The sequence below is a fragment of the Alternaria arbusti genome (genome assembly GCF_024043155.1).
Source record: "Alternaria arbusti strain BMP 1465 chromosome Unknown scaffold_1, whole genome shotgun sequence".
In the NCBI taxonomy this organism is placed as follows: Eukaryota; Fungi; Ascomycota; class Dothideomycetes; order Pleosporales; family Pleosporaceae; genus Alternaria; species Alternaria arbusti.
The window spans coordinates 2,300,467-2,319,651 of NW_026249941.1; the positions used below are offsets into that span (position 1 = coordinate 2,300,467).

Consider the following 19,185-nt stretch of genomic DNA (forward strand, 5'->3'; position numbering starts at 1 on the left):
CATTCTATTCACAACCAATACCACCATGGTCGATTCCAATGCTTGCTCATATTGCTCCCACACATCCGCCACCAGCCCCTCAGTCACAGACCCACTCAACCACCTTTGCCGAAGGAATCGCACCCGAGGCCGCATTACCGACCGATGTGCAAGAGCAACTGTTGCAGCAAAATAGTGCTATGGGGCAATTGAAGTGGCCTCCAAATAGTTGGCCTAGGGCGAATGTAAGAGGGAATCGTACAGGTAGGGGACCTCGATCGTTCCCGTGATCGAGGGTGTTGAGCAGACCAAGGATATGCAGAGTCATCGTATGCAATACGAAAAGTACAGAACATATGGTGTTTTCTCAACTGCGATTCAGAGCATGAATGTAAACTTCTTCCTTTCTCTTCTCATGCTCCCACCCTCATCCAGCGGCACACCAGCATACTCTGCACTGCGACCATTGTTCAGCTTTCGATTCTCTCTTATCAGAACCCATCTCAATATCGCAGCAAGAATACCGACCAGAAGCATGAATCCCGCACATATACTCATGCCCTTGACGTAGTAGGGACCGTCGTCATCCGGAAAGATGCTCGTGCCAACCAGCGGGCCCATCTGCCCAATGATGTTCAAAAGCGCCATCCCGGTACCTTTCTTGCTGTCGCTCTCTTGGTTGTTGAGTGTCCATGTAATGATTATCGTGATAGCGCTAAAGAAGCCTGCGGCGGCAGGATAGAGTGCGATGTAGCGGATCATTGTGTTGTCAGACTGTAGGTATCCGGAAATTGCAATGGTACCATACCCCATCGTTGCCAGGACAGAGTGGATCATTATGAACGTCGAGCGTGATTGTAATCGATCGGAGTAATATGCAGTCGTGAGGACGACGACAAAAGCGAAGAGGTATGGCGGAGCTGAAAGTCCTTGGGCCGTGATGGACTCCCAGCCCATATCTCGGATTACGGTCGGTAGGAAAACGGGCATGGAAGAGAAGGCAACGTTGCAGCTAAAGAACATGAGCGCTGTCAGGTAAGACTTCGGATCCTTTAGGGTCTGTACAACTTCATGGAAGTCCACACGTCCTCTTCTTCGTCCACCCTGGTACTTCTCTTTTTGGTCTTCATCTTCGTTCTCCTTTTCTGATCTCAGCCTCATTACTGCAACCTCGCGCTGTCGGGGACTTAGCCACTTCGCCAGTCCTGGTCCATCTGGTACAAAGTCCCATGCCCAGACGGCAATCAATACAGAGGGGAATCCTTCCAGCAGGAAGAGTAGTCTCCAAGGACTAAGCGGGCCATGTTCGCCGACTTTGGTTATGACGTAGGCCAGCGCTCCGGCGAACGATGCTGAAAGGGGGCTGGCGCTGATGAAGAGTCCGGTTCGAAAGGCGAGCTCGGATCGGCGGAAGAAGAAGGATAGGTAGAAGGGTACGCCAGGTCCAAATGCTGCTTCGCTGATGCCAAGTAGGGCCCGCAACACAAGGAGGAACCCGAAGGATGTCGCTACTGCCTGGAGTGACGCAACTATGCCCCAAGAAAGGATGCATAGAGATATATAGATATGCGGCGGCACGATACGATACCTATCGAAATTAGCGGCGCGGCACTTACAACTGGCGACCACCTACAGTAGTGTCATCCATTCGAAAAGAATGTACGTGATGTAGAACGCCCACAGCAACCACTCATACTGGGTGGAGCTGAGCTTCAGGTCGTCTGCCAGACCAGCTATGCGCGCATTGCCAATATCTACCAAGTTCATCAGCAAGTGTCGTAGAGCCTACCAGACCTGCTTTACGCACATCTGACGTACATGTCTCCCCTACGAGTCTTCTAGGTGTAGAAAGTACTCACTCGACCGATCCAAGAAGCTCAGCATGTACAACAAGGCCATGAACGCGACTAGCCGCCGATCAAGCTTCTTGAGCACTGTGCGATCCTCATCTGGTGTATACAACTCATAGCTCTGCACAGAGTCCAAAGAGGCGCGCCGTATACTAGGAAGGAAGCCCTCGTCTTCCTCTCCCAGCCCCTCTTTTGATGTAGGTTCATCTCGTGGAGTAATCGTGCGAAGTTCGAAAGAGTTCGGCTCGTGTATCATGGAAAGGCCATCAGAGGAATGTGAGGAGCGTGGAAAGGGCGTGAACTTGGGAGAGCTTTCGTCGGCGCTGTTGGATGCTGGTGCGTGCTGAGTGCGGCGGGAGGAGGATGGCATGCTTAGGTTCGTCTGTCGGGAATGAGCCGCATTGGGGACTAAGAGATTACATCGAGAATAGGAGTAAGTAGTCAAGGCACGAGCTCGTCACCGCTGACGAGTCGCGTAGTTCAAAGTGTCAAAGCTGTCTCGCTCGTGAGATGACGCGTAGAAGCCCGTGCGCTGCATACCCCACAATCCAGGATACCGGGTACTGCTTTGCCGTCATGTCCTTCTGCCTTCACTTGATCACTTTGTAAACTAGACTCGACATTTTGAAGACGAGTTTTCAACTTCTCTTTAGTTACATTTGTTCGCAGCCGTGATATGAACCCCTTGCGCACTACCGACACCCCAGAATCGATCTCAGAGTACATGGTTGCAGAACCACTCATTCCAGGTAGCTCAAATCGGTCTCGTTATGGATAACGATGCGTCCGTCCGGCAATTTCTTTACTTTGTAGTATCCCAGCTTTACCGCCTCAATGGTATCGATCCCCTCAATCTTCATGCCCAGCGCACGCAAAGGCGATCTCAGAGACGGGCCCCCATACCGGCGCCACTCGTTCACCTCCTTGGGAATACCTGCCTCAGGAAGGTCATCCCAGTGATACATCTCTTTTGCGACTTCGATGCATGCGTCTCTCTTGTCTGCACTCCACCATGCAGGAAGGATCCCCACAGTCTTCTCGCTATTGGCGATGTGCTTAAGTAGTCCTTGAAAGAGGTAGCCGGTGTTGTACTTGACGGTGGCGTCCATATACGAGTCGCGTGGGTCTATCATAGTCCCGAGGCTGCAGCGTTTTGTCTCATCCCAAGCGCGGAAGCTCTCGATGAGGAGTTTGTAGGTTGTCGGCTCGTCTTTGTTCAGTAGAATCTTGTCAGAGGCGGAAGCTTTCTGCTCGTGAATTGTCATAGGCTCATCTTGTTTGATAAGACCGGGCATAACCCCATCATATGATTTCACGGACGTAATACTGAGGTGAGTGTTGTGCGGGTAGATGCGTGCAGGCATATGTTGTTCAGGCCAGTTCTCATCCTTGTGGTTACGAGGTTTGTTGCACCGGTGCTTGTGGACATCTTTCCAATGCGCCTTCTGGCAAGATAGAGAGCAGTAACGGAGCACCTTGCAGCCGCCGCAGCGCTTGAGAGGATTGGCGGGTTCTTGGATAACATTGCAGTTCGAGCATCGGAAAGGACCTGCTGAAGGTCAGTAAAGTGACATGAGCAGGAAAGAGGGCGACTCACCTTGGATTGCCATGCTGTTGCGTCGTGACTGGGTCTTTCTGTCTGAATGGGTCGTGCGAGCAGAGATGGGGAGTGAGGGAGCCTTGGTGGAGGGCGAAGACGGAGGAGGTGAGAGCATGTCTCTATCCGTAAGCTAATACAAATCGAGCAGATAACGTCTCGATGTAGCAAACACGCCTGCCGGTGATAGAATCTCTGCCTCTTCACTGATAGAATGCTTAGGCGACCCACTATAACAGTGAGGCTAGGACGGGAAGCCGCGCTCTGCTTTTCGTTGCATGTGGTACAAATCGGCAAGGTCAGGATCAGACAAGCGTTACACGGAACATACAATTACCGTTCGTAGCTTGCGCCGATGGAAATTCGACATTGACCTGTCCTATGACAGGTATCTCACGTCTTGCGGGGGATGCAGCGGCCTGTACCCAACCAACTACCGTTGTGCGTGAGTTAGGGAATCACCAAATAACTGCAAGCGAGACAAATTTATAGTGGTCGCGAAAGAAGTGCATTCGCCGATCGACACGGGTGTCGGTACTGGCCCGTCGGTGCATATCTGTCTATTTGGGCAATTGCCAGTCCTTGTAGCTCCACTTCTCCGATACGTGGTACTTCTTCTGCTTGGCGTATGGGATCTGTCTTCTGGCTTCGACCTTGCCCTGGAGCATGAAAGTCCTGAAGCGGTCCTTGAGCAGATTGCCCTCTGGCTTGAGAAGACGCAGAGAGTCGCGGAGCTCGTCTGGTAGAACGACTTCGAGCGGGGCCTCTGGTAGACTGTGGTCGATTAGTAGATGTTCGATGTGTGAAACGTGGATAGGTACTTACGGTGCCTTGCCGAACTGCTTCTTCCTCAGCTCCAATTCTTCGCCATCGTCCTCCTCATCCGCGAGCTCTGCATTCCTCTGTTCCAGAGCTTGTTTCACAGCGGCTCTCGCCTTCTCCTTCTCTTCTACGCTCTTGGCTAATCTCTTGATCTCCTGGACCTGTTGCTCCTTGGCCTTCATCTTTGCTTCGTGGACCGCCTTTCTTTGCGCGTCCTTTCTCCTCTTGATCTTGTTCCGTTGTGACAGCGACTTCCTCTCTGGCCTCTTCTTCTTGGCTTGCTTATCTTCATTGTCACTGAAACCTTCCCACTCGCTCTCCCACACGCTCTCCTCGCCTGAGTCAGATTCTGTCTCAGCAGCTGCTCTCTCCATAAGCTCGGCCTCTTCGCGGGCCTCTTGCAGGCGCTTCTTCTCAACCTCGACAATTTTGTCGGATTCGCGCATGAGCTCGTTTTGCCAGTCTTCCAGCAGGGGGTTGTACGACTTTCCACCGGTAGGTTTGCGAACTGAGGGAATGGCCTTGCCGGTCTTTGCCTGCGAGATGGGTGCGTGCTTCAGAGTTTTCGGCTCGACCTTGGGCTTCTTCTTCTCAAGGTATGAGAAACGAGGATCCTCCTTGACCTCTTGAACTGCCCATGGGTCGTAAGCGGCGTCGCCAGTCTGTACGACGTCCTTCTTGGTCTGCTCGCCTCCGTATGCAATCGCCCTCAGCCTGTCGTATTCTTTGCCTGATACCTTTGCCTTCTTCCTCTTGCCATCGTCGGTGATTTCCGAGAGTCGCTTCCGGGTGGATACGGCGGGAACGGCAGAGCGCTTAGCGAGGATCTCGTCGACCTTGAGAGGCTTGTGTCGTTTCGCAACCTCTTTTTGGATCTCAGCCGATCCAAGGACATCGACGGCGAAAAGTTCGTCTGCGGTCTTCTCAGAAATGACACCACTGTAGAGGCGTTAGTATATGCATCGACTGTGTGTTGTATTTGGTATATACCCTTGAATGATCTGGTCGCGCACATCTTCTAGGCCGGATTGAATCTCTGTGACATCGACATTCTTGCGCCAAGCCTTCTTGCCTTTGCGACTCGACTGTTTGTATTGCGCTGGCGCTGCTTCGGTGTCGGCCATGGTGTCTTACGGTTGCCGTGCTCGAAGTAGTTGTGGGGTTGCTGGTTGTCGCAAAAAGTTCGACCCAAAATTCCGACCAGCAAAGCGGCGCACGGGCTGGACCCACCGGGACCCCTGCTGCACTCGGTAGTCGGTGTTGGCCGCCAGGGTGCCAGGCCTCCAGATTCGACCGACACTCCTATTCAGACACGACACCCCACCAAGACACACGGCCGGGATATCGCTTCTGATCCTCTGCGATAACACATTTCGAGACTTCTGAATTTCTCAAAATCTACACCCTTCAGTCACAATGGCGCAGTCGGGCTACTCAAACCCGCTCAAGAAGTTCAAGTGAGCTGTTCTCCGCGGCGGAGACCAACTTCGTATACTAACCGGCTGCAGGCTCGTATTCCTGGGCGAACAAAGTGGTATGCATACTATCGCAGATATAGCGGTTTGCGACACACGTGCTAATCTACCTTCGCAGTGGGAAAGACGTCTCTAATTACCCGCTTCATGTACGACTCCTTCGACAACACCTACCAAGCCACCATCGGCATCGACTTCCTAAGCAAGGTATGCTCGCTGCAAAGCCGCCATAGATATGGCAATCCAGTTCAACATCTAATCTTCGCCGCAGACCATGTACCTCGAGGATCGGACTGTCCGCCTGCAGCTCTGGGATACCGCCGGCCAGGAACGATTTCGCTCCCTGATTCCCTCCTACATCCGCGATTCTAGTGTAGCCGTGGTTGTATACGACATCACAAACAAGAAGACGTTTGAAAACACAAGAAAATGGGTAGACGATGTCAGAGGCGAGCGCGGCAACGATGTCATTATTGTGCTCGTGGGCAACAAGACCGACTTGAACGACAAACGCGAGGTTACAACGGCGCAGGGTGAAGAAGAAGCCAAGAAGAACAACTTGATGTTCATCGAGACGAGCGCGAAGGTCGGACACAACGTGAAGGCGCTATTCAAGAGAATTGCGCAGGCGTTACCGGGCATGGAGGGCGAAGGCCAACAAGGGCAGAGTCAGAGTACGTCTCGACGTACACATTGTTGCGGTGAACGCCATGCTAATCCAAGATGCAGTGATCGACGTGAACATCAACCCCAGCCAGCCACCGCAAGAAAACTCGTGCTCATGTTAAACAAGACATAGCCGTTCGGCAATCAACTTCGGTTCATTCGCTTAAGGGCGTACTGTAATTATTTGGGATGATGTTTTGCAAGTCTGAGAAAGTCATTGTCAGCAAGGCGTTCGGGCATGGGCCGCATGCATCTTAACGTCGGAAACGTAATCTGTAGTATACCAGTGCGTACCCATGCGTACCACTGCATGACGTCAATGGAGAGATGCCGAGTGCTGTTTGGATTGTATGCATTGGAAGCCCGCATCTATCCCAACGCCGCCCCAGCCAGATGAATCATGCTCAACCAGAACGCCGGCCGTAGAATTGACCGACTGCGCCGATGCTGATCCATATACAAGAATATTACAGGGGCCGTTATCAGGTGGAGCGGGGTCCAAGAATGCTTGCTGAATTTATCGAAGTACTATCGTCGCAGTGTTTACTCGAGGTCGCCTGCCGAGCCAGCCTCGGACGGCGTCTTGCTGCCGCCGACGGGGATTGACGTGTCAACTGCGATCATCTCGGCGAGAATGTCGAGGACGGGCTGTCGGGTGTTAGCGGGCCGTCGCCAATTCATGACGAAGAGCAGCAACGTACCTTGGGAACGGTCTTGTCGTAGATGTTGATCAATTCCCGCGGGTTGGGGTAGACCTTCAATGCGCGGTAGAAGCATAGCGCCGCTTCGACGTTATCCGCACCTGGCAAACAATTAGCACCACGTCCCACCAAGAGGGCCAAACATAACCATACCCTTCTGCACCATCCCTTCTCCCTGCGCAACCTCTTGCATAAAGTACGCCTCCACCTCTTCGGGGTCCTTGGGGAAGCCCTCCTCGTTTGCCCGCTCTACCGCCTCTCGGATCGCCTTCTTCTGCTCGGCGCCTTGTGCCTCGGCCTCCTCCTTGGCCGCCCGCTCTGTTCGCTTCGACTCCTTCTTCAGCTGCTTGCGGAAGCCGGGGTCATTTCGTCGCTTGTAGTCGAAGTAGGCGGCGTATGCGAGAAGGCCTGTGACGATGGTGCCGGCGCTAATGGCCGCAATGGTCGATGGTTTTAACGACGAGTTGGACATGATGGTGGTGCGATTCGTGCGAGTGAAAAGCGCAATCAGGCGGGGAAGGAGCAGCTGGAGCCCTTTGAATTGGCGGCAGGTGATGGCGGTGATGTGGTGTGGTGTTTAACTTTTTCTCAGTGTTCAGGGAAGGCACGATTCACCAAAGTGGGCCCGAGCTCACACTCGAGACCGCGGCTCCACGCATGACGGGGCCCTACGAGTACCTGTCAACATCCACGGACGCGCACTCATGGCGCAGCTGCCCTCGCTACCACTGACCACAACTCCACTCCCGGCCCACTCGACGCAGGAATTGGACGAGTGTTAGAGGTAAATGACCTAGAAGCCTACATTGCGTTGGGGTTGGCTAGCTTTCGTTCTCATGCTGATGTAGGCTCTAGGGCACCTGTTCCGTTTCATCCTTGTATAAAGTGCTGCGCTCCTACACCACGTTAATCGCGGAATCTTGCAGGCAAGATGTCAGAGAAACAGAAGGGCATCTCCCTCCGCAAGAAGCGGGGGGACAAGAGCAAGAAGAACGCGCCGCCGCCCACCATCAGCGCGCCGCGACAGATTAGTGCGCCCATGCCTGCAGGCGTCGCTGCTGCTGCTGCCGCTTCACTCCCAAGCTCCGGGCGCCCTTCGAACGAATCCAGCCGATCGAGGACCAGACAGGATGGCCCTCCATCACAGCCAAGACCGCAGCGGCCAGATAAGACGGCGGATCTCGTCAAGAGGAGGTACTCCCAGAAGATCACGACGCTGCCTAGCGACTTCGGGAATGGCGAGCCTATGCCGCAGATGCCACAAATGCCTGTTCAGTACAGAGAGAAGAGCCAGACGAGAGAGGGACGGCCGCCCGGAAGCTCCAATGGACGGGTCCTGCAAGTCGACCCGCGCGCATTGCGGGACCCCAACTTGGAAGTGGAGCGATGTAAGGCCAACATGTGGCGATGTGACTGCTTGCATGCTGACTCGCACAGATGTATCAACTATCCTCGCAGACGCCTCTGAAGCAGACATCAGCCGCTACCAGGACGAGCTGCGCAAGACGAAGCATCGTACATCGCTCGACCTCCAGCACAACGTATACCAAAACCGCACACAGTTTATCAAGATCAGTAAAGAAGCAGAGAAGCTCAAGGGCGAAATGCGGACGCTTCGTCAGTTGATGTCTGACCTGACAACTACCTTGGAGCAGACAGCATCAGCTACGGGTGCCGCCAATGACACCGCGAGCTCGCGAAGAGCTAACCGAAGTTCGATCGGAGATCTCAATCAACTGCGCGCAGGCCAGCTACAGCAGCTTTACAGGGACGTTGAAGGCTCGCAAAAGTATCTACCCCCAATACCCGGACGATATATCGTGTGGAAGTCAACGAGATGGTTCGAACTGGACTCTGCAACCCTCAAGGCAAGACGAAGAGTGAGACTACTGCTACTGAATGATCATCTCCTTATCGCATCCGAGAAAAAAGCACGCAACGATGTTCCCGGACAGCGTGATGGCAATAGAGCGAATATGGAGTTCACGGCCCAGCGCTGTTTTCCCCTACAAGATACCCAAGTGATAAGGACGCCAGAAGAGCGCATCATCATACGCGCTGGCTCTGAATCTTTCACGTATGACACCAAGAAGGAAGACAGTGGTGATAAATCCGCTTTCGTTGCTACCTTCCGCAAGACTAAGGACGACCTGCGCAAGAGCCAAGAAGCGGATGTGCAGGAGAAAGACCGAACGCAAGACTCCTACAGCCACCTTCTTTCACGTGACCCTGCTTTCATGAACAGGACAGAGTTGTTGGACAATCTCTCGGACGGTATCAACAACGAACAAGTCAGTACTTTTGTTGACATCGACGGACAACAGCGCAATATCCGGTGGGTAGAAAGTCAACTGGACGATTTGGACATTGAGATCGCGCTTCAACATTTCCAGGAGGCAGTCCTGAAAGTGGATCGGCTTAAGGCACTTGCAAAGAACATTAGAAGCAATGAGATGGCCAAGACAATCGTCACCTACAAGGTCAATGAGCGCGCTGCGAAGCTTGCGAATGTTTTGGTCAAGCACATGGTAGAGCACAACAACTGGTTCACCTCTGTCAGGCAACATGTGAGCTGGGTAGTCCAACTAGGCTTCGAAGACCGCGCACGAGAAGCCTATCTGGAAGCTCGCGGTAACCTGATCAGAACTCGCACGCGGTATGTCTCCATTCCATCGAAGTCCACATCACCCACTGACTCTTTCAGGCAATGCATATTCGAAGGCAATCTCCCAGACTATATCTTCCAGATCTCCTACATCTATTTCACCATCATCAAGAACACCGTCGACATGTATCAGAAGTGCTTCCCACAACAGCTCATGTCGGCGTGCGTCAAGTGGTCAAAAGAGCACATCGACCAATTCAACATACTATTAAAAAGGCAGCTAAGTAGCGTGGATGAAGGTGGCAATGTGTGGAACGAGTGCTTGAGACTGGCACATGAACATGCAGAGATGCTCAGGGAGGTTGGATTGGATTTCACTGAATTGGTCGGGAATGGAATCAGTGAACAGGATGGCGAAGAAGACCAGCCAGTAGGTTTAGGGGTGTCTTAAGCATTGGGGCTGCGCTCAACAATGGAATACCACGCCTCGCAAACAGCAAACAATTTCAACATGACCGTTGGCGTTTGGTGTCCATCGTCGCAGGAGCATGTGCTTTCCTTTGTCAACGCCCGCCGCTACTACCTCATTCACAGCCGCCTACCACTCTTACCAAAACTCTCTCAGACTTTTCCTCACTACTAATCTCTCTACGTTGGCTTGGAAAACAGCGCTAAGTGTGTTAGCGTGTCGCATGTTGTCGTTGCCTTGTGAGATCTCGCCTTCACCTAGGGAATGTGGGTCTATAGCTGACAGCAATTGTCGATTGCCTCTCTCACTCCTACATCCAACAAGTCCGCTTGAAATTAGGACAACGACGCTCCAACTCGTACCAAATCTGCCAACAGTTTACCCGCATCAAGATTCTGTTCGACTACCACCTCCAAGATGCCTACGGAAGCAGAAAATATCAACTATCTATACTTGGTCCTAACCAACGATGGAAGCCCTGTCGTAAGTCTCATCGTCTCCCTTTCTGGTTTGCATCTTCATTCAAGTCCCGTATACTGACCCATTGTAGATTGATTGGGATGCCGTCTCCGCCGCGCTCGACCTCAACAAGGGCGCCGTAACAAAGCGATGGTCGCGTCTTAAGCAGTCCATGGACAGGAACGAGGTTCCCGGAGGTACAACGTACCAGTTCCTCTGGCTTTGTGTCAAGCACCATAAGCGAACTCAGGTGAGCACCAATTCACCTCCAGCCACATAGTTCGAGAAACCAGCAGCCACTAACAATAGTGTCTTAGCCCCCAAACTGGAGTGAAATCGCAGCCAAGGCCAATACTACTTCTGGAGCGGCGTCCAAGCGCTATTCTCGCATGAAGAAGGTATTCGAGGACAACGAAACCGCTCCCGATGCAGGCACTCCTCGCTCGCCCGTCAAGAACACACCCACCAAGGCCAAGGGTACTCCGAAGTCGGCCGCCAGGAAGCTTCGCATGGCTACCACTTCTTCTGGCGACGATCAGGACGACGTTCAAACTAGCCCGGTCAGTAAGCGCAAGCGTGCCTCGCCGAAGAAGAAGCTCATCGCTACCGATGAGGAAGCCGAGGTCAAGCCTGAGCCAGACAACGAGGGCGAAGATGAGGACGATGAGCTTCTAGTTACCAAGCCCAAGCGCGCGAAGATTGGCAAGAACAAAATCAAGGTCATCCCCAAGCCTAAGTCCAGGGATATCGTCAAGAAGGAAGAGACCACCGACGACGGCGAGGACTCTTTCGTCGACGCTCAGGAATCGCTTGACCACCAGGAAGATGCTCAGGATGTCCACCACGACAGCTACGCCGTTCAAGATCGTAAGTCTTCCTACCCTGCAACTCCCCAACATCTCCATCAGCATACTGAACATCTACTAGCGGAGCCAGCTGACTCTCTTGTTTGCAGCGATGACTTCATCTGAGCTGCATACGCCAGTTGATGTGAGCTGTGTCGATGGTTGCGAGCAATGTACTTGCCATGCCAACGAAATCGCTAGCGTACTTATGAGCAGGGACTCGGGAATGGCTCAGTCACAGCGCGTAGAGCTTGAGGAGATGGTCGGTAATATGGGCTGAGGGTGCTCTTCATCTTCACGAGGAGTTTGGTGGATTTCTGCAGCATGCGTTACATGGAATTTGGCGTCGGGCGGAATACGGTGCATAACGATGGCGTCAACTGAGCTTCAAGGGAAAAGGCTTTCAATCTTTGTATTCGATGTGCAGAGTGTTTGGTTCCTGGAAGCGCTGAGCTGATAAAATTCTCCCACGCCCTTCATAAAGCCAGTTCGTGATACTTGCTCACGAGCCCGCCAATTACGGTGTCAACACCAGTTTTCCAGTTGTCTTCCTGCTCTCGATGTCCTGAGTTGCACGCACAATTTCGCTCAACGGATACACGTCGTGAATTTTGACATTCAGTCCGTCCTTCTCGATGAAGTTCCACAGCTCTTTTGCCGCCGTCTGCAGTTCTTCGCGAGTGGCGATGTAGTTGAACAGCGTAGGTCGGACGAGCTTGACGTTCTTTGCTCCCAAGCGACTAGACGATGTGTCAGCTACATTCTCACATGAATAGTATAAGAGAGACTCACGCAAGAGCGAAACCCTCAACTGGTCCCGATGCGTTTCCAAACGAGCACATCGTGCCCTTCCTCCTTACGACAGACAACGAGCTGTCAAAGGTGGACTTGCCGACAGAGTCGAAGACTGCGTGCACACCCTCGCCTCCAGTAGTCTCTAGGACTTTCTTCACGAAAACGTCTCGGTTGTCCTCGTGGTATTCCAGTAACACCTCTGCGCCGTTCTGCTTTGCCAAGTTCCTCTTCTCCTCTGTGCTAGCTGTAGCAATGACCCTTGCGCCGACAGCCCTCAGCAACTGGCAGAGCCATAGTCCTACACCGCCAGCTGCGGCAGTGACAAGAATCCAGTCGCCTTCCTTGACTTCGTAAGCATCACGGATTAGAGTTACGGCGGTTAATGCCTGGAGAATCGAAGCAGCGGCTGTCTTGGTGGAGATAGAATCAGGGAGCGGAATTGTGTAGTTCGCCGGTGCAGCAGTATACTCTGCGTACGCGGATTGCCCCATGTAGGCTACGCGCGCACCCGGTTTGAGATCAGAAGGTGCGTTGGGTCCGACGGAAGCGACGGTTCCAGCACCTTCCCGACCGAGAACATACGGGAACTGCGGCGGCTTATATACACCGGAGCGGAAGTAGCTGGCGACAGTTTAGCATGAAATCTTGGTTTCTGAGCAGGTGGACAGGGGTGCTCACGTGTCGATGTAGTTGATGCCGATGAACTCGTTCTTGACCAAGACCTCGCCTTCTTTGGGCTCTGGAACCGGTACATCAGTCTTGTACTGCAGGACTTCTGTTCCACCGGTCTTCTCGATGTACACGGCCTTCATGGTCTTTGGGAGTGAAGACATGGTTCTGATGATGGAAGCTCTTGGAGCAATGTGGGAATTGATGGCTGCAAGTCGGGTTGTCGACCTGGAAAGTAGATTCTTCGAGCGCAAAGTGAGTGGTGCCAGCGTCATGAATCACAAAAGATGGGCTGATGGTCGGCTCAATTTAAGCAAGCTCTCTCAAGAGAGGCATGCCCGTTGATGATAAATACCCGCGGATACGGCGTTAATTCCGAGTGATCTGCGAGCTGACAGCCCCGCTCCCCGCACACGTCATTATCGTCTCAGTTCGCGACTTCCTTTCGGACGCGGCACTCGCAGTCGCTTCCCGTTTGTAATGAATTACTGCAGCGGCCCCTATGAAAATGTACTTCGTAGGGCGCGCTAGCATTGTGTCAACCCGATAGGGCGTGTTCATTACGAAGCGAACATGATCATAAATGCTAGAACTTAGCCATGTGGACATCGCCCGCCGTTCATCGGCTTGCTGGGCTGCGCGCCATTTCTCAAGTATCTATGATGTTCTTTCTCTTTCCTCAATTTGGTCACGTGCATATGTGTGCACCTTGCATTCTTCTCACTAGGTACGCGCAGTTAGAGAATACGCCACTTGATCTGGGATAGACTCCTGGCAGAGCGAAGCATGGTGTGATGACCTCGTATCGCGTCTGTGAGCTATTACCTAGGTAGACTACGATAACAACTTTGCTGGCGACAGCATCTTCTTGCCCTCTCCCTCTCTCTCTCTTTCTTCCTCCGCTTCGGAGGCCAAAATACGCGAGTCTACTGCCCACGTTTAGGACTAGGGATGTCTATCTTCCCTATTGATTGAGCTACCTCACTCATAGTCCACCTTTTAGGTCAGAATGGCAGAGGACTACGCACGAAGATAGGAGGTCAGCAAAAGAATCTAGGCACACCGTAAGCTCGCTACTGTCCCGAATTCCATATCAATGTACTCATGGAACCTCTGATCTGTCTGGCATCATCGGCATTCAAGTGCTTTTACTGATGTACAACTAGTATGACCTAGCGGTGACTGAGCGTGGCAGTACATCGAAGGCTGTTGTCAAATTGCTCTCCCATCAGAGCCCAGTGAAGACGTGAGTCTCGAGTTATGCACATCCTGCATAGAGGATTGGACTAGTTCTTGGACATGCTCCTTCCCAAAGCAGCATTGCGCTCGCGTGGAATGCTTGAAAAGCGGTGACCGAGCGCGCAGTGCAAACGGCCACACATTCTACTAGTCTCGCACAGTTTCCTCGCCCTTGACACTACATTGGAGTATATTCATCGCCGTCCAAAATCGCCTTTTTACACCGACAAATACCCGACGTTCGCTACCCGGTGCTATTATGCTGGATCCTGAAATGCCTCAGTGTCAGCTTAAGGACGCTATGGCGGTTCGTGAATGGGCGAGGACCATCTTTCCTACCGAATTCGAATCTCTGCCAGACCTGGACGATCTTGAGACGTATATTCTGGAGGTTGCTGAGACATCCACGATCTCAAAAGCCATCGCATTCACGAGCTTCGACCCACCTTGCATGGCTGCCGAGCGGCTCTGGCCTGGCACTGGAGAGATCACTGTACTTGCGTTCATTCAAGAGTCTTCGCTGATGGCCTGTCCGATCCGTGGTGATCAGATTGGCGGCAAGTTCGATTTACTCGAATGGCTCAAGGATTATGGGCCAACGTTCTTGGACGCGTTCGCTTCGTGTTCACTGGATGACCGTCAATGCCCCACCCCTGTCGAGATCGCGCTTGAGATAGAGGCGACCATCAGATACTACCTTGCGGCGAAAGGGGTGGTAAAGGCTCTACAATGCGATGATCAGATGTTCAAATGGAACTTCGCACGCGCATGTCATCGCCAGCATCAGAAGCTGTTGGAAGAGCGTAAGTCAGAAGTAAACTTTTCTTCTTCCCGATGGCACAATCATTGACCATAAATAGGCAATACCCCAGAAGAAGCTTCGGGCTCTGTCGAACAACGTATCACTGGACTTCCTGAGTCCTCTGACATGTCTCAAGATTGCAACGGCGCTCACGAGCGATCCGGCGAGGAAGGAAACGCAAACGACAACAACACAACAAGCCGTGCTTTGAACGAGAACCAGCAGCACAGCGCCCTCAGCGAGGATACCAACATCGCCAATCTACAACGCGAGATCAAGAAGTTGCGTGTAAGACAAAAGAAGACAAAGCGTCTTGAGGACAAATTCGCTACCCTTGAGGTACGCTTGAGTGCTTCGGAGAACAGAGAGAAGGCCATGAGTGACCGGCTTGATGCCATTACTCAGGAGCGGTATGACATGGAACAGCAGCACCAGACTCTTTGGAATGAATGTTTCTTCTTCAAGGCAGTCCAGGTAGATCGCACCAACACAGCTCTCGAAGCAGTGTTAGTTCTGTTCAGAGACCTTGCTCTGATCGAAGGTCAAGCTCAAAAGCTAGCAACCGAACACGAAGAGCTTAAGAAGGAAAACAGCGGCCTGGAAAACAAATTGCAAACTATGTTCGATTTTGCTATGAAGTCAAAAAACACCACAGTTCTGCATAGGGTCGCGAATGAGTCAGCTATGGCTCATATCAAGAAGCTAGAGGAGAAGGTCGAAGAGCTGGAGACACAGATGAGAAAGCAAGAGACCTTGGTCAAGCAAGAAGAGTTCGAGAAACGCCGCAGCGCTATGGACTCGGCTCGTTGAGCCTGGCGATTGCCATATGCCACAACTTTGTGTTTTGAGGGTAGTACAGAAAGTTGGCGTAATGCCTGCAGCAGATGCCGTCTTCGTCTGTACAAATCAAGCGTTCTGGCTTATACAAAGCTTGGAAGGTGCCATCGCAATGTGGAAAGTGCGATAAGAAAGGGATATTATCGGAATGGCAAGGAAGAGATGCGCGGAATATAGAGGAAACCGTGGTTGGATCGCACAGTAGGCAATCGGCTTGCCCAACAACTAAAAGTCGGTGGTTCCTAAGACCACATTTACCGATGGGGCTGCAAAACACGCGATGTTTCCACATTCAGTAGATCGAAATTCTGCCACAATTCCCAGATCCGATGGTAGAGTGAGGTGTTCTCTCTCACTTTTTGCTTAGCTGTATAAAGTGGGGTTGTCCACTGCTTCCCTCTCATCGCTCCTCCCTCAATCGCTTTCATCAGCGCGCCTCGGTGAGGCCACTAACCACTTCTAGTATCTTCAGTCGTCATATCACGATGAAGATGAGCCCACTTTAGGCGCAATCTTCTGGAGCTTCGTTCCGCCCTGCGAGAACCTTTGTAACAACACGCGCATTCGTTCAGATTGCACACACCCACACCATGGCGCCCACCGGACTTACCTTCAAGGACGTCCAAGTATGGGCATTGCAAGACTTCCCTGATCACTTCAAGCACCTTCCTGATTCGAACGCATTTCATGTACAGTTCAACGTCGTCCGTGGGTACAATCATGACAAAAATTTCAGAAGCCTCGTCATAGGCAGCACCTATACCAAGACCGGAAAGCCAGCGGATATCCTGGCATGGCTTGCAGGTAGCCGTATACAGCTTGGGTATATTGGCAAGAATCGGAAGGGAGAGCCTCAAGTTCGTCCACTAGCTTCTGTCGAGAAGGACACCTCGTCTTCGAACTTCAAGTTTCCGTTCAACCTAGTTCCACCAACCCAAAGCGAGACAGAAATTGCGTGTTTCAACGCGGTGTTACGCTATTACTTCCTCGCCAAAGGTTGGAGTAAAGGCGTGATCGACGAGTCGGATGTCTTCAACAGATTCGTATCCAGGTTCCCTTACGCTTGCCGGGCTATCGCAAACGCGGCCGCGGAACCGGTTCCGAGCTCACACGGTACGGTCTATTCACAACAAGCTAGCCGTGTCCCGGTAGCTTCAGCAAATCACCAGCGTATGTCTAATTTCAGTCGTTAACAAAGTCAGAGTAACTGACACTTGAGCTTAGCGCATTGTCCCGAGAGGGCTCCCTACCTTTTCGAGCAGATTGCCAACGATCTACTCCCAAGCAGCTCGTATACTGTGCTCAGCAGCCCGTCGCCCAGTCCGCCGCCGATTGAGGGTCATATCACGCCCCAGGTACTGCGCTCCCCACTTGAGCTGCAGACTCGATTCGGATGTCCACAACCAGACAGTCCTGGTGGGGACCAGATGGCGGCACTCGATGAATCGAACAATGCCGGCGAGCGAGACAGCCCCGGGCTACGAAACAAGCTTTTCGATCTCAACATCCAAATCATGATTGCGGAGGGTCGCACTCGGGATGCCGAGACAGTAGCGCAGAAAGCTCAAGAAGAGTCACAACTCTGGAAGAAAAGGTACGAAGAAGCCGAGTTGTACAGAATCAAATATGAGGAGATTCGTAGCCACTTTGGATTGCAGGAGCAGGATGAACGCAGAGCCTGAATGTCAAGGCATAGAAGTGGAACTGAGAGGAAGGGAGTTGTGGATGGAGATCTCGCGCATCGTACCTGCGATAGAGGAGGGGTGGATAACGTTTCGGTCGCAGCAGCGGCGAAGGGCGAATAATTGACGCGGGAGGCAGCTCTGTGCAATAATAATTCAAGGGTAAATCTGGGCGATCCGATCGCGTGAGCGTAGCGTCACAGTCAGCTTTGCTTTGAGGAATACATCGCTTTTGTGCGTAAATTCTTACCGGTGCTCTTTGATGGAGGGAAGATGAGACGTGTCCAGGGTCCATTCACATGGGCTCTTGAGAGACAAGGGCGCCCCGCCTACGTCGCGGACGCGTTCCCACGCGGACGCAGCGTGAACCAAGTTCGCGCACCGCCGCTACGTCATCGCTCACATCACAATCAAGCGCAAGCCCACAAACATCTACCGCGCGCAGAATCCCCACCTCACATGATCGATGCGCATATACATATTTTACTACTCTTCCATCCCTAGAGTATATCCCAAACCTATTTGAGGCTCTTTTCGGCATGGGCGCGTTACTTTCTTCCATCCTTGCGCCTATCGCCCTACCGCTGGGCTCGTTCTTGGCCATCCCTATGCTATCCTCCTGGTCGACAGGCCTAAACCTCATCTTCCTCTCGGTCGCATGGACGACAATCGCCGCATCCTATTCTCCTCTTCAACTTGAGCTAGTTGCGCCCCTAGTAATTCGGCTATCTCTCTACATCATACCCAGCCTGATCTTCTTGCTATTCGATATTGGATTACCAAGTCTAGCAATCGAGTTCAAATCTCAGGGACAATGGGGTATTCCAAACAACCAGAAGGGTGGCGCACGCGCAGTGAGAAGGGTGATTGCGTGGAGCTTCACAAATGTGCTGCTCAGTGTGGCGTTGCAAGCGGGTATTGAATTCTTGATCACAGACGTACTCCAGATAAGAAGTCTGCTACTCATCAAAGGCAGTCGATGGGGATTGAATCACCTACCAAACCCATGGACGATGGTCAAACATGGCATTATCGGACTGTTATCTCGTAACGTAAGATACCATGATTGCGTTCTCTAACAAATACGTACTAATAAACATGCCGTAGGTTTTGCAATACTATATCCACACACATCTGCTGCACTCTCCGACCGGCGGTGCACTCTCGGACTTGCATCAGAGCTGGCACCACAGCATCAAGATCCCCTACTCCTTTGCCGCAAACTACGACCACCCCATCTGCCACCTCCTGCACCGCTTCCTACCTCTATACCTTCCAGCAATTGCTCTGCGGATGCATATCCTCACTTACTTGATTCTGATCGCTATCTTCAGTCTAGAAGAGACCTTCGTGTACTCTGGGTACAATGTCCTACCCTCAACCATCATGCTGCGAGGCATGGCACGACGCGCCGATGCGCACATGATGAGTGAAGGAGAGGGTAATTACGGATGCATGGGTGTCTTGGACTGGTGTCACGGGACAACAATTGGTAAGGATGTCGTTGAGGACCTGAAGGCGGAGATGGAGAAGCACAACGTGGAGGAGAAGGCGGGGAAAGCTATAGATGGCGCGGGGGAAGCGGCTAACGGACTGGCGGGGAAGTTTGGCAGGGCTAGGAAAGGAAGGGGAAAGAAGTAAGTAGGTCAAGCAGCGAGCCTAGGGTCATGTAACGAGGTCTGTATACGTGTGG

The 19,185-nt window shown here is 52.4% G+C and overlaps 11 protein-coding genes across 11 annotated transcripts; 6 read left to right on the forward strand and 5 right to left on the reverse strand.

Annotated features, from left to right (window-relative positions):
* Window positions 1-357: 357 nt before the first annotated feature.
* On the reverse strand, window positions 358-2,199 carry J4E86_000830 (uncharacterized protein; the record flags this gene model as incomplete). Its single annotated transcript, XM_051441403.1, has 3 exons — window positions 358-1,567; window positions 1,613-1,733; window positions 1,839-2,199. 3 exons carry the CDS (start codon window positions 2,197-2,199, stop codon window positions 358-360), a joined length of 1,692 nt encoding a protein of 563 aa, XP_051307574.1.
* Window positions 2,200-2,569: 370 nt separating this feature from the next.
* Window positions 2,570-3,439, reverse strand: J4E86_000831 (uncharacterized protein; the record flags this gene model as incomplete). Its single annotated transcript, XM_051441404.1, has 2 exons — window positions 2,570-3,378; window positions 3,427-3,439. The coding sequence occupies 2 exons, from the start codon at window positions 3,437-3,439 to the stop codon at window positions 2,570-2,572; spliced, it is 822 nt and encodes a 273-aa protein (XP_051307575.1).
* Window positions 3,440-3,986: 547 nt separating this feature from the next.
* J4E86_000832 (uncharacterized protein) lies at window positions 3,987-5,372 on the reverse strand (the record flags this gene model as incomplete). The annotated part of the gene is made up of 3 exons (XM_051441405.1): window positions 3,987-4,200; window positions 4,252-5,187; window positions 5,239-5,372. The coding sequence occupies 3 exons, from the start codon at window positions 5,370-5,372 to the stop codon at window positions 3,987-3,989; spliced, it is 1,284 nt and encodes a 427-aa protein (XP_051307576.1).
* A 292-nt stretch (window positions 5,373-5,664) lies between these two features.
* Window positions 5,665-6,522, forward strand: RAB6 (Ras- protein Rab6; the record flags this gene model as incomplete). The annotated part of the gene is made up of 5 exons (XM_051441406.1): window positions 5,665-5,705; window positions 5,757-5,782; window positions 5,842-5,930; window positions 5,995-6,397; window positions 6,482-6,522. 5 exons carry the CDS (start codon window positions 5,665-5,667, stop codon window positions 6,520-6,522), a joined length of 600 nt encoding a protein of 199 aa, XP_051307577.1.
* A 410-nt stretch (window positions 6,523-6,932) lies between these two features.
* J4E86_000834 (uncharacterized protein) lies at window positions 6,933-7,562 on the reverse strand (the record flags this gene model as incomplete). The annotated part of the gene is made up of 3 exons (XM_051441407.1): window positions 6,933-7,037; window positions 7,091-7,191; window positions 7,244-7,562. 3 exons carry the CDS (start codon window positions 7,560-7,562, stop codon window positions 6,933-6,935), a joined length of 525 nt encoding a protein of 174 aa, XP_051307578.1.
* Window positions 7,563-8,021: 459 nt separating this feature from the next.
* Window positions 8,022-10,146, forward strand: J4E86_000835 (uncharacterized protein; the record flags this gene model as incomplete). The annotated part of the gene is made up of 3 exons (XM_051441408.1): window positions 8,022-8,478; window positions 8,528-9,746; window positions 9,795-10,146. The coding sequence occupies 3 exons, from the start codon at window positions 8,022-8,024 to the stop codon at window positions 10,144-10,146; spliced, it is 2,028 nt and encodes a 675-aa protein (XP_051307579.1).
* Window positions 10,147-10,581: 435 nt separating this feature from the next.
* Window positions 10,582-11,594, forward strand: J4E86_000836 (uncharacterized protein; the record flags this gene model as incomplete). Its single annotated transcript, XM_051441409.1, has 4 exons — window positions 10,582-10,647; window positions 10,715-10,873; window positions 10,941-11,490; window positions 11,551-11,594. The coding sequence occupies 4 exons, from the start codon at window positions 10,582-10,584 to the stop codon at window positions 11,592-11,594; spliced, it is 819 nt and encodes a 272-aa protein (XP_051307580.1).
* Window positions 11,595-11,985: 391 nt separating this feature from the next.
* J4E86_000837 (uncharacterized protein) lies at window positions 11,986-13,096 on the reverse strand (the record flags this gene model as incomplete). The annotated part of the gene is made up of 3 exons (XM_051441410.1): window positions 11,986-12,208; window positions 12,261-12,884; window positions 12,942-13,096. The coding sequence occupies 3 exons, from the start codon at window positions 13,094-13,096 to the stop codon at window positions 11,986-11,988; spliced, it is 1,002 nt and encodes a 333-aa protein (XP_051307581.1).
* Window positions 13,097-14,445: 1,349 nt separating this feature from the next.
* J4E86_000838 (uncharacterized protein) lies at window positions 14,446-15,783 on the forward strand (the record flags this gene model as incomplete). The annotated part of the gene is made up of 2 exons (XM_051441411.1): window positions 14,446-14,974; window positions 15,032-15,783. 2 exons carry the CDS (start codon window positions 14,446-14,448, stop codon window positions 15,781-15,783), a joined length of 1,281 nt encoding a protein of 426 aa, XP_051307582.1.
* A 617-nt stretch (window positions 15,784-16,400) lies between these two features.
* On the forward strand, window positions 16,401-17,492 carry J4E86_000839 (uncharacterized protein; the record flags this gene model as incomplete). The annotated part of the gene is made up of 2 exons (XM_051441412.1): window positions 16,401-16,923; window positions 17,035-17,492. The coding sequence occupies 2 exons, from the start codon at window positions 16,401-16,403 to the stop codon at window positions 17,490-17,492; spliced, it is 981 nt and encodes a 326-aa protein (XP_051307583.1).
* A 1,013-nt stretch (window positions 17,493-18,505) lies between these two features.
* J4E86_000840 (uncharacterized protein) lies at window positions 18,506-19,133 on the forward strand (the record flags this gene model as incomplete). Its single annotated transcript, XM_051441413.1, has 2 exons — window positions 18,506-18,544; window positions 18,600-19,133. The coding sequence occupies 2 exons, from the start codon at window positions 18,506-18,508 to the stop codon at window positions 19,131-19,133; spliced, it is 573 nt and encodes a 190-aa protein (XP_051307584.1).
* Between the last annotated feature and the right edge of the window lie 52 nt (window positions 19,134-19,185).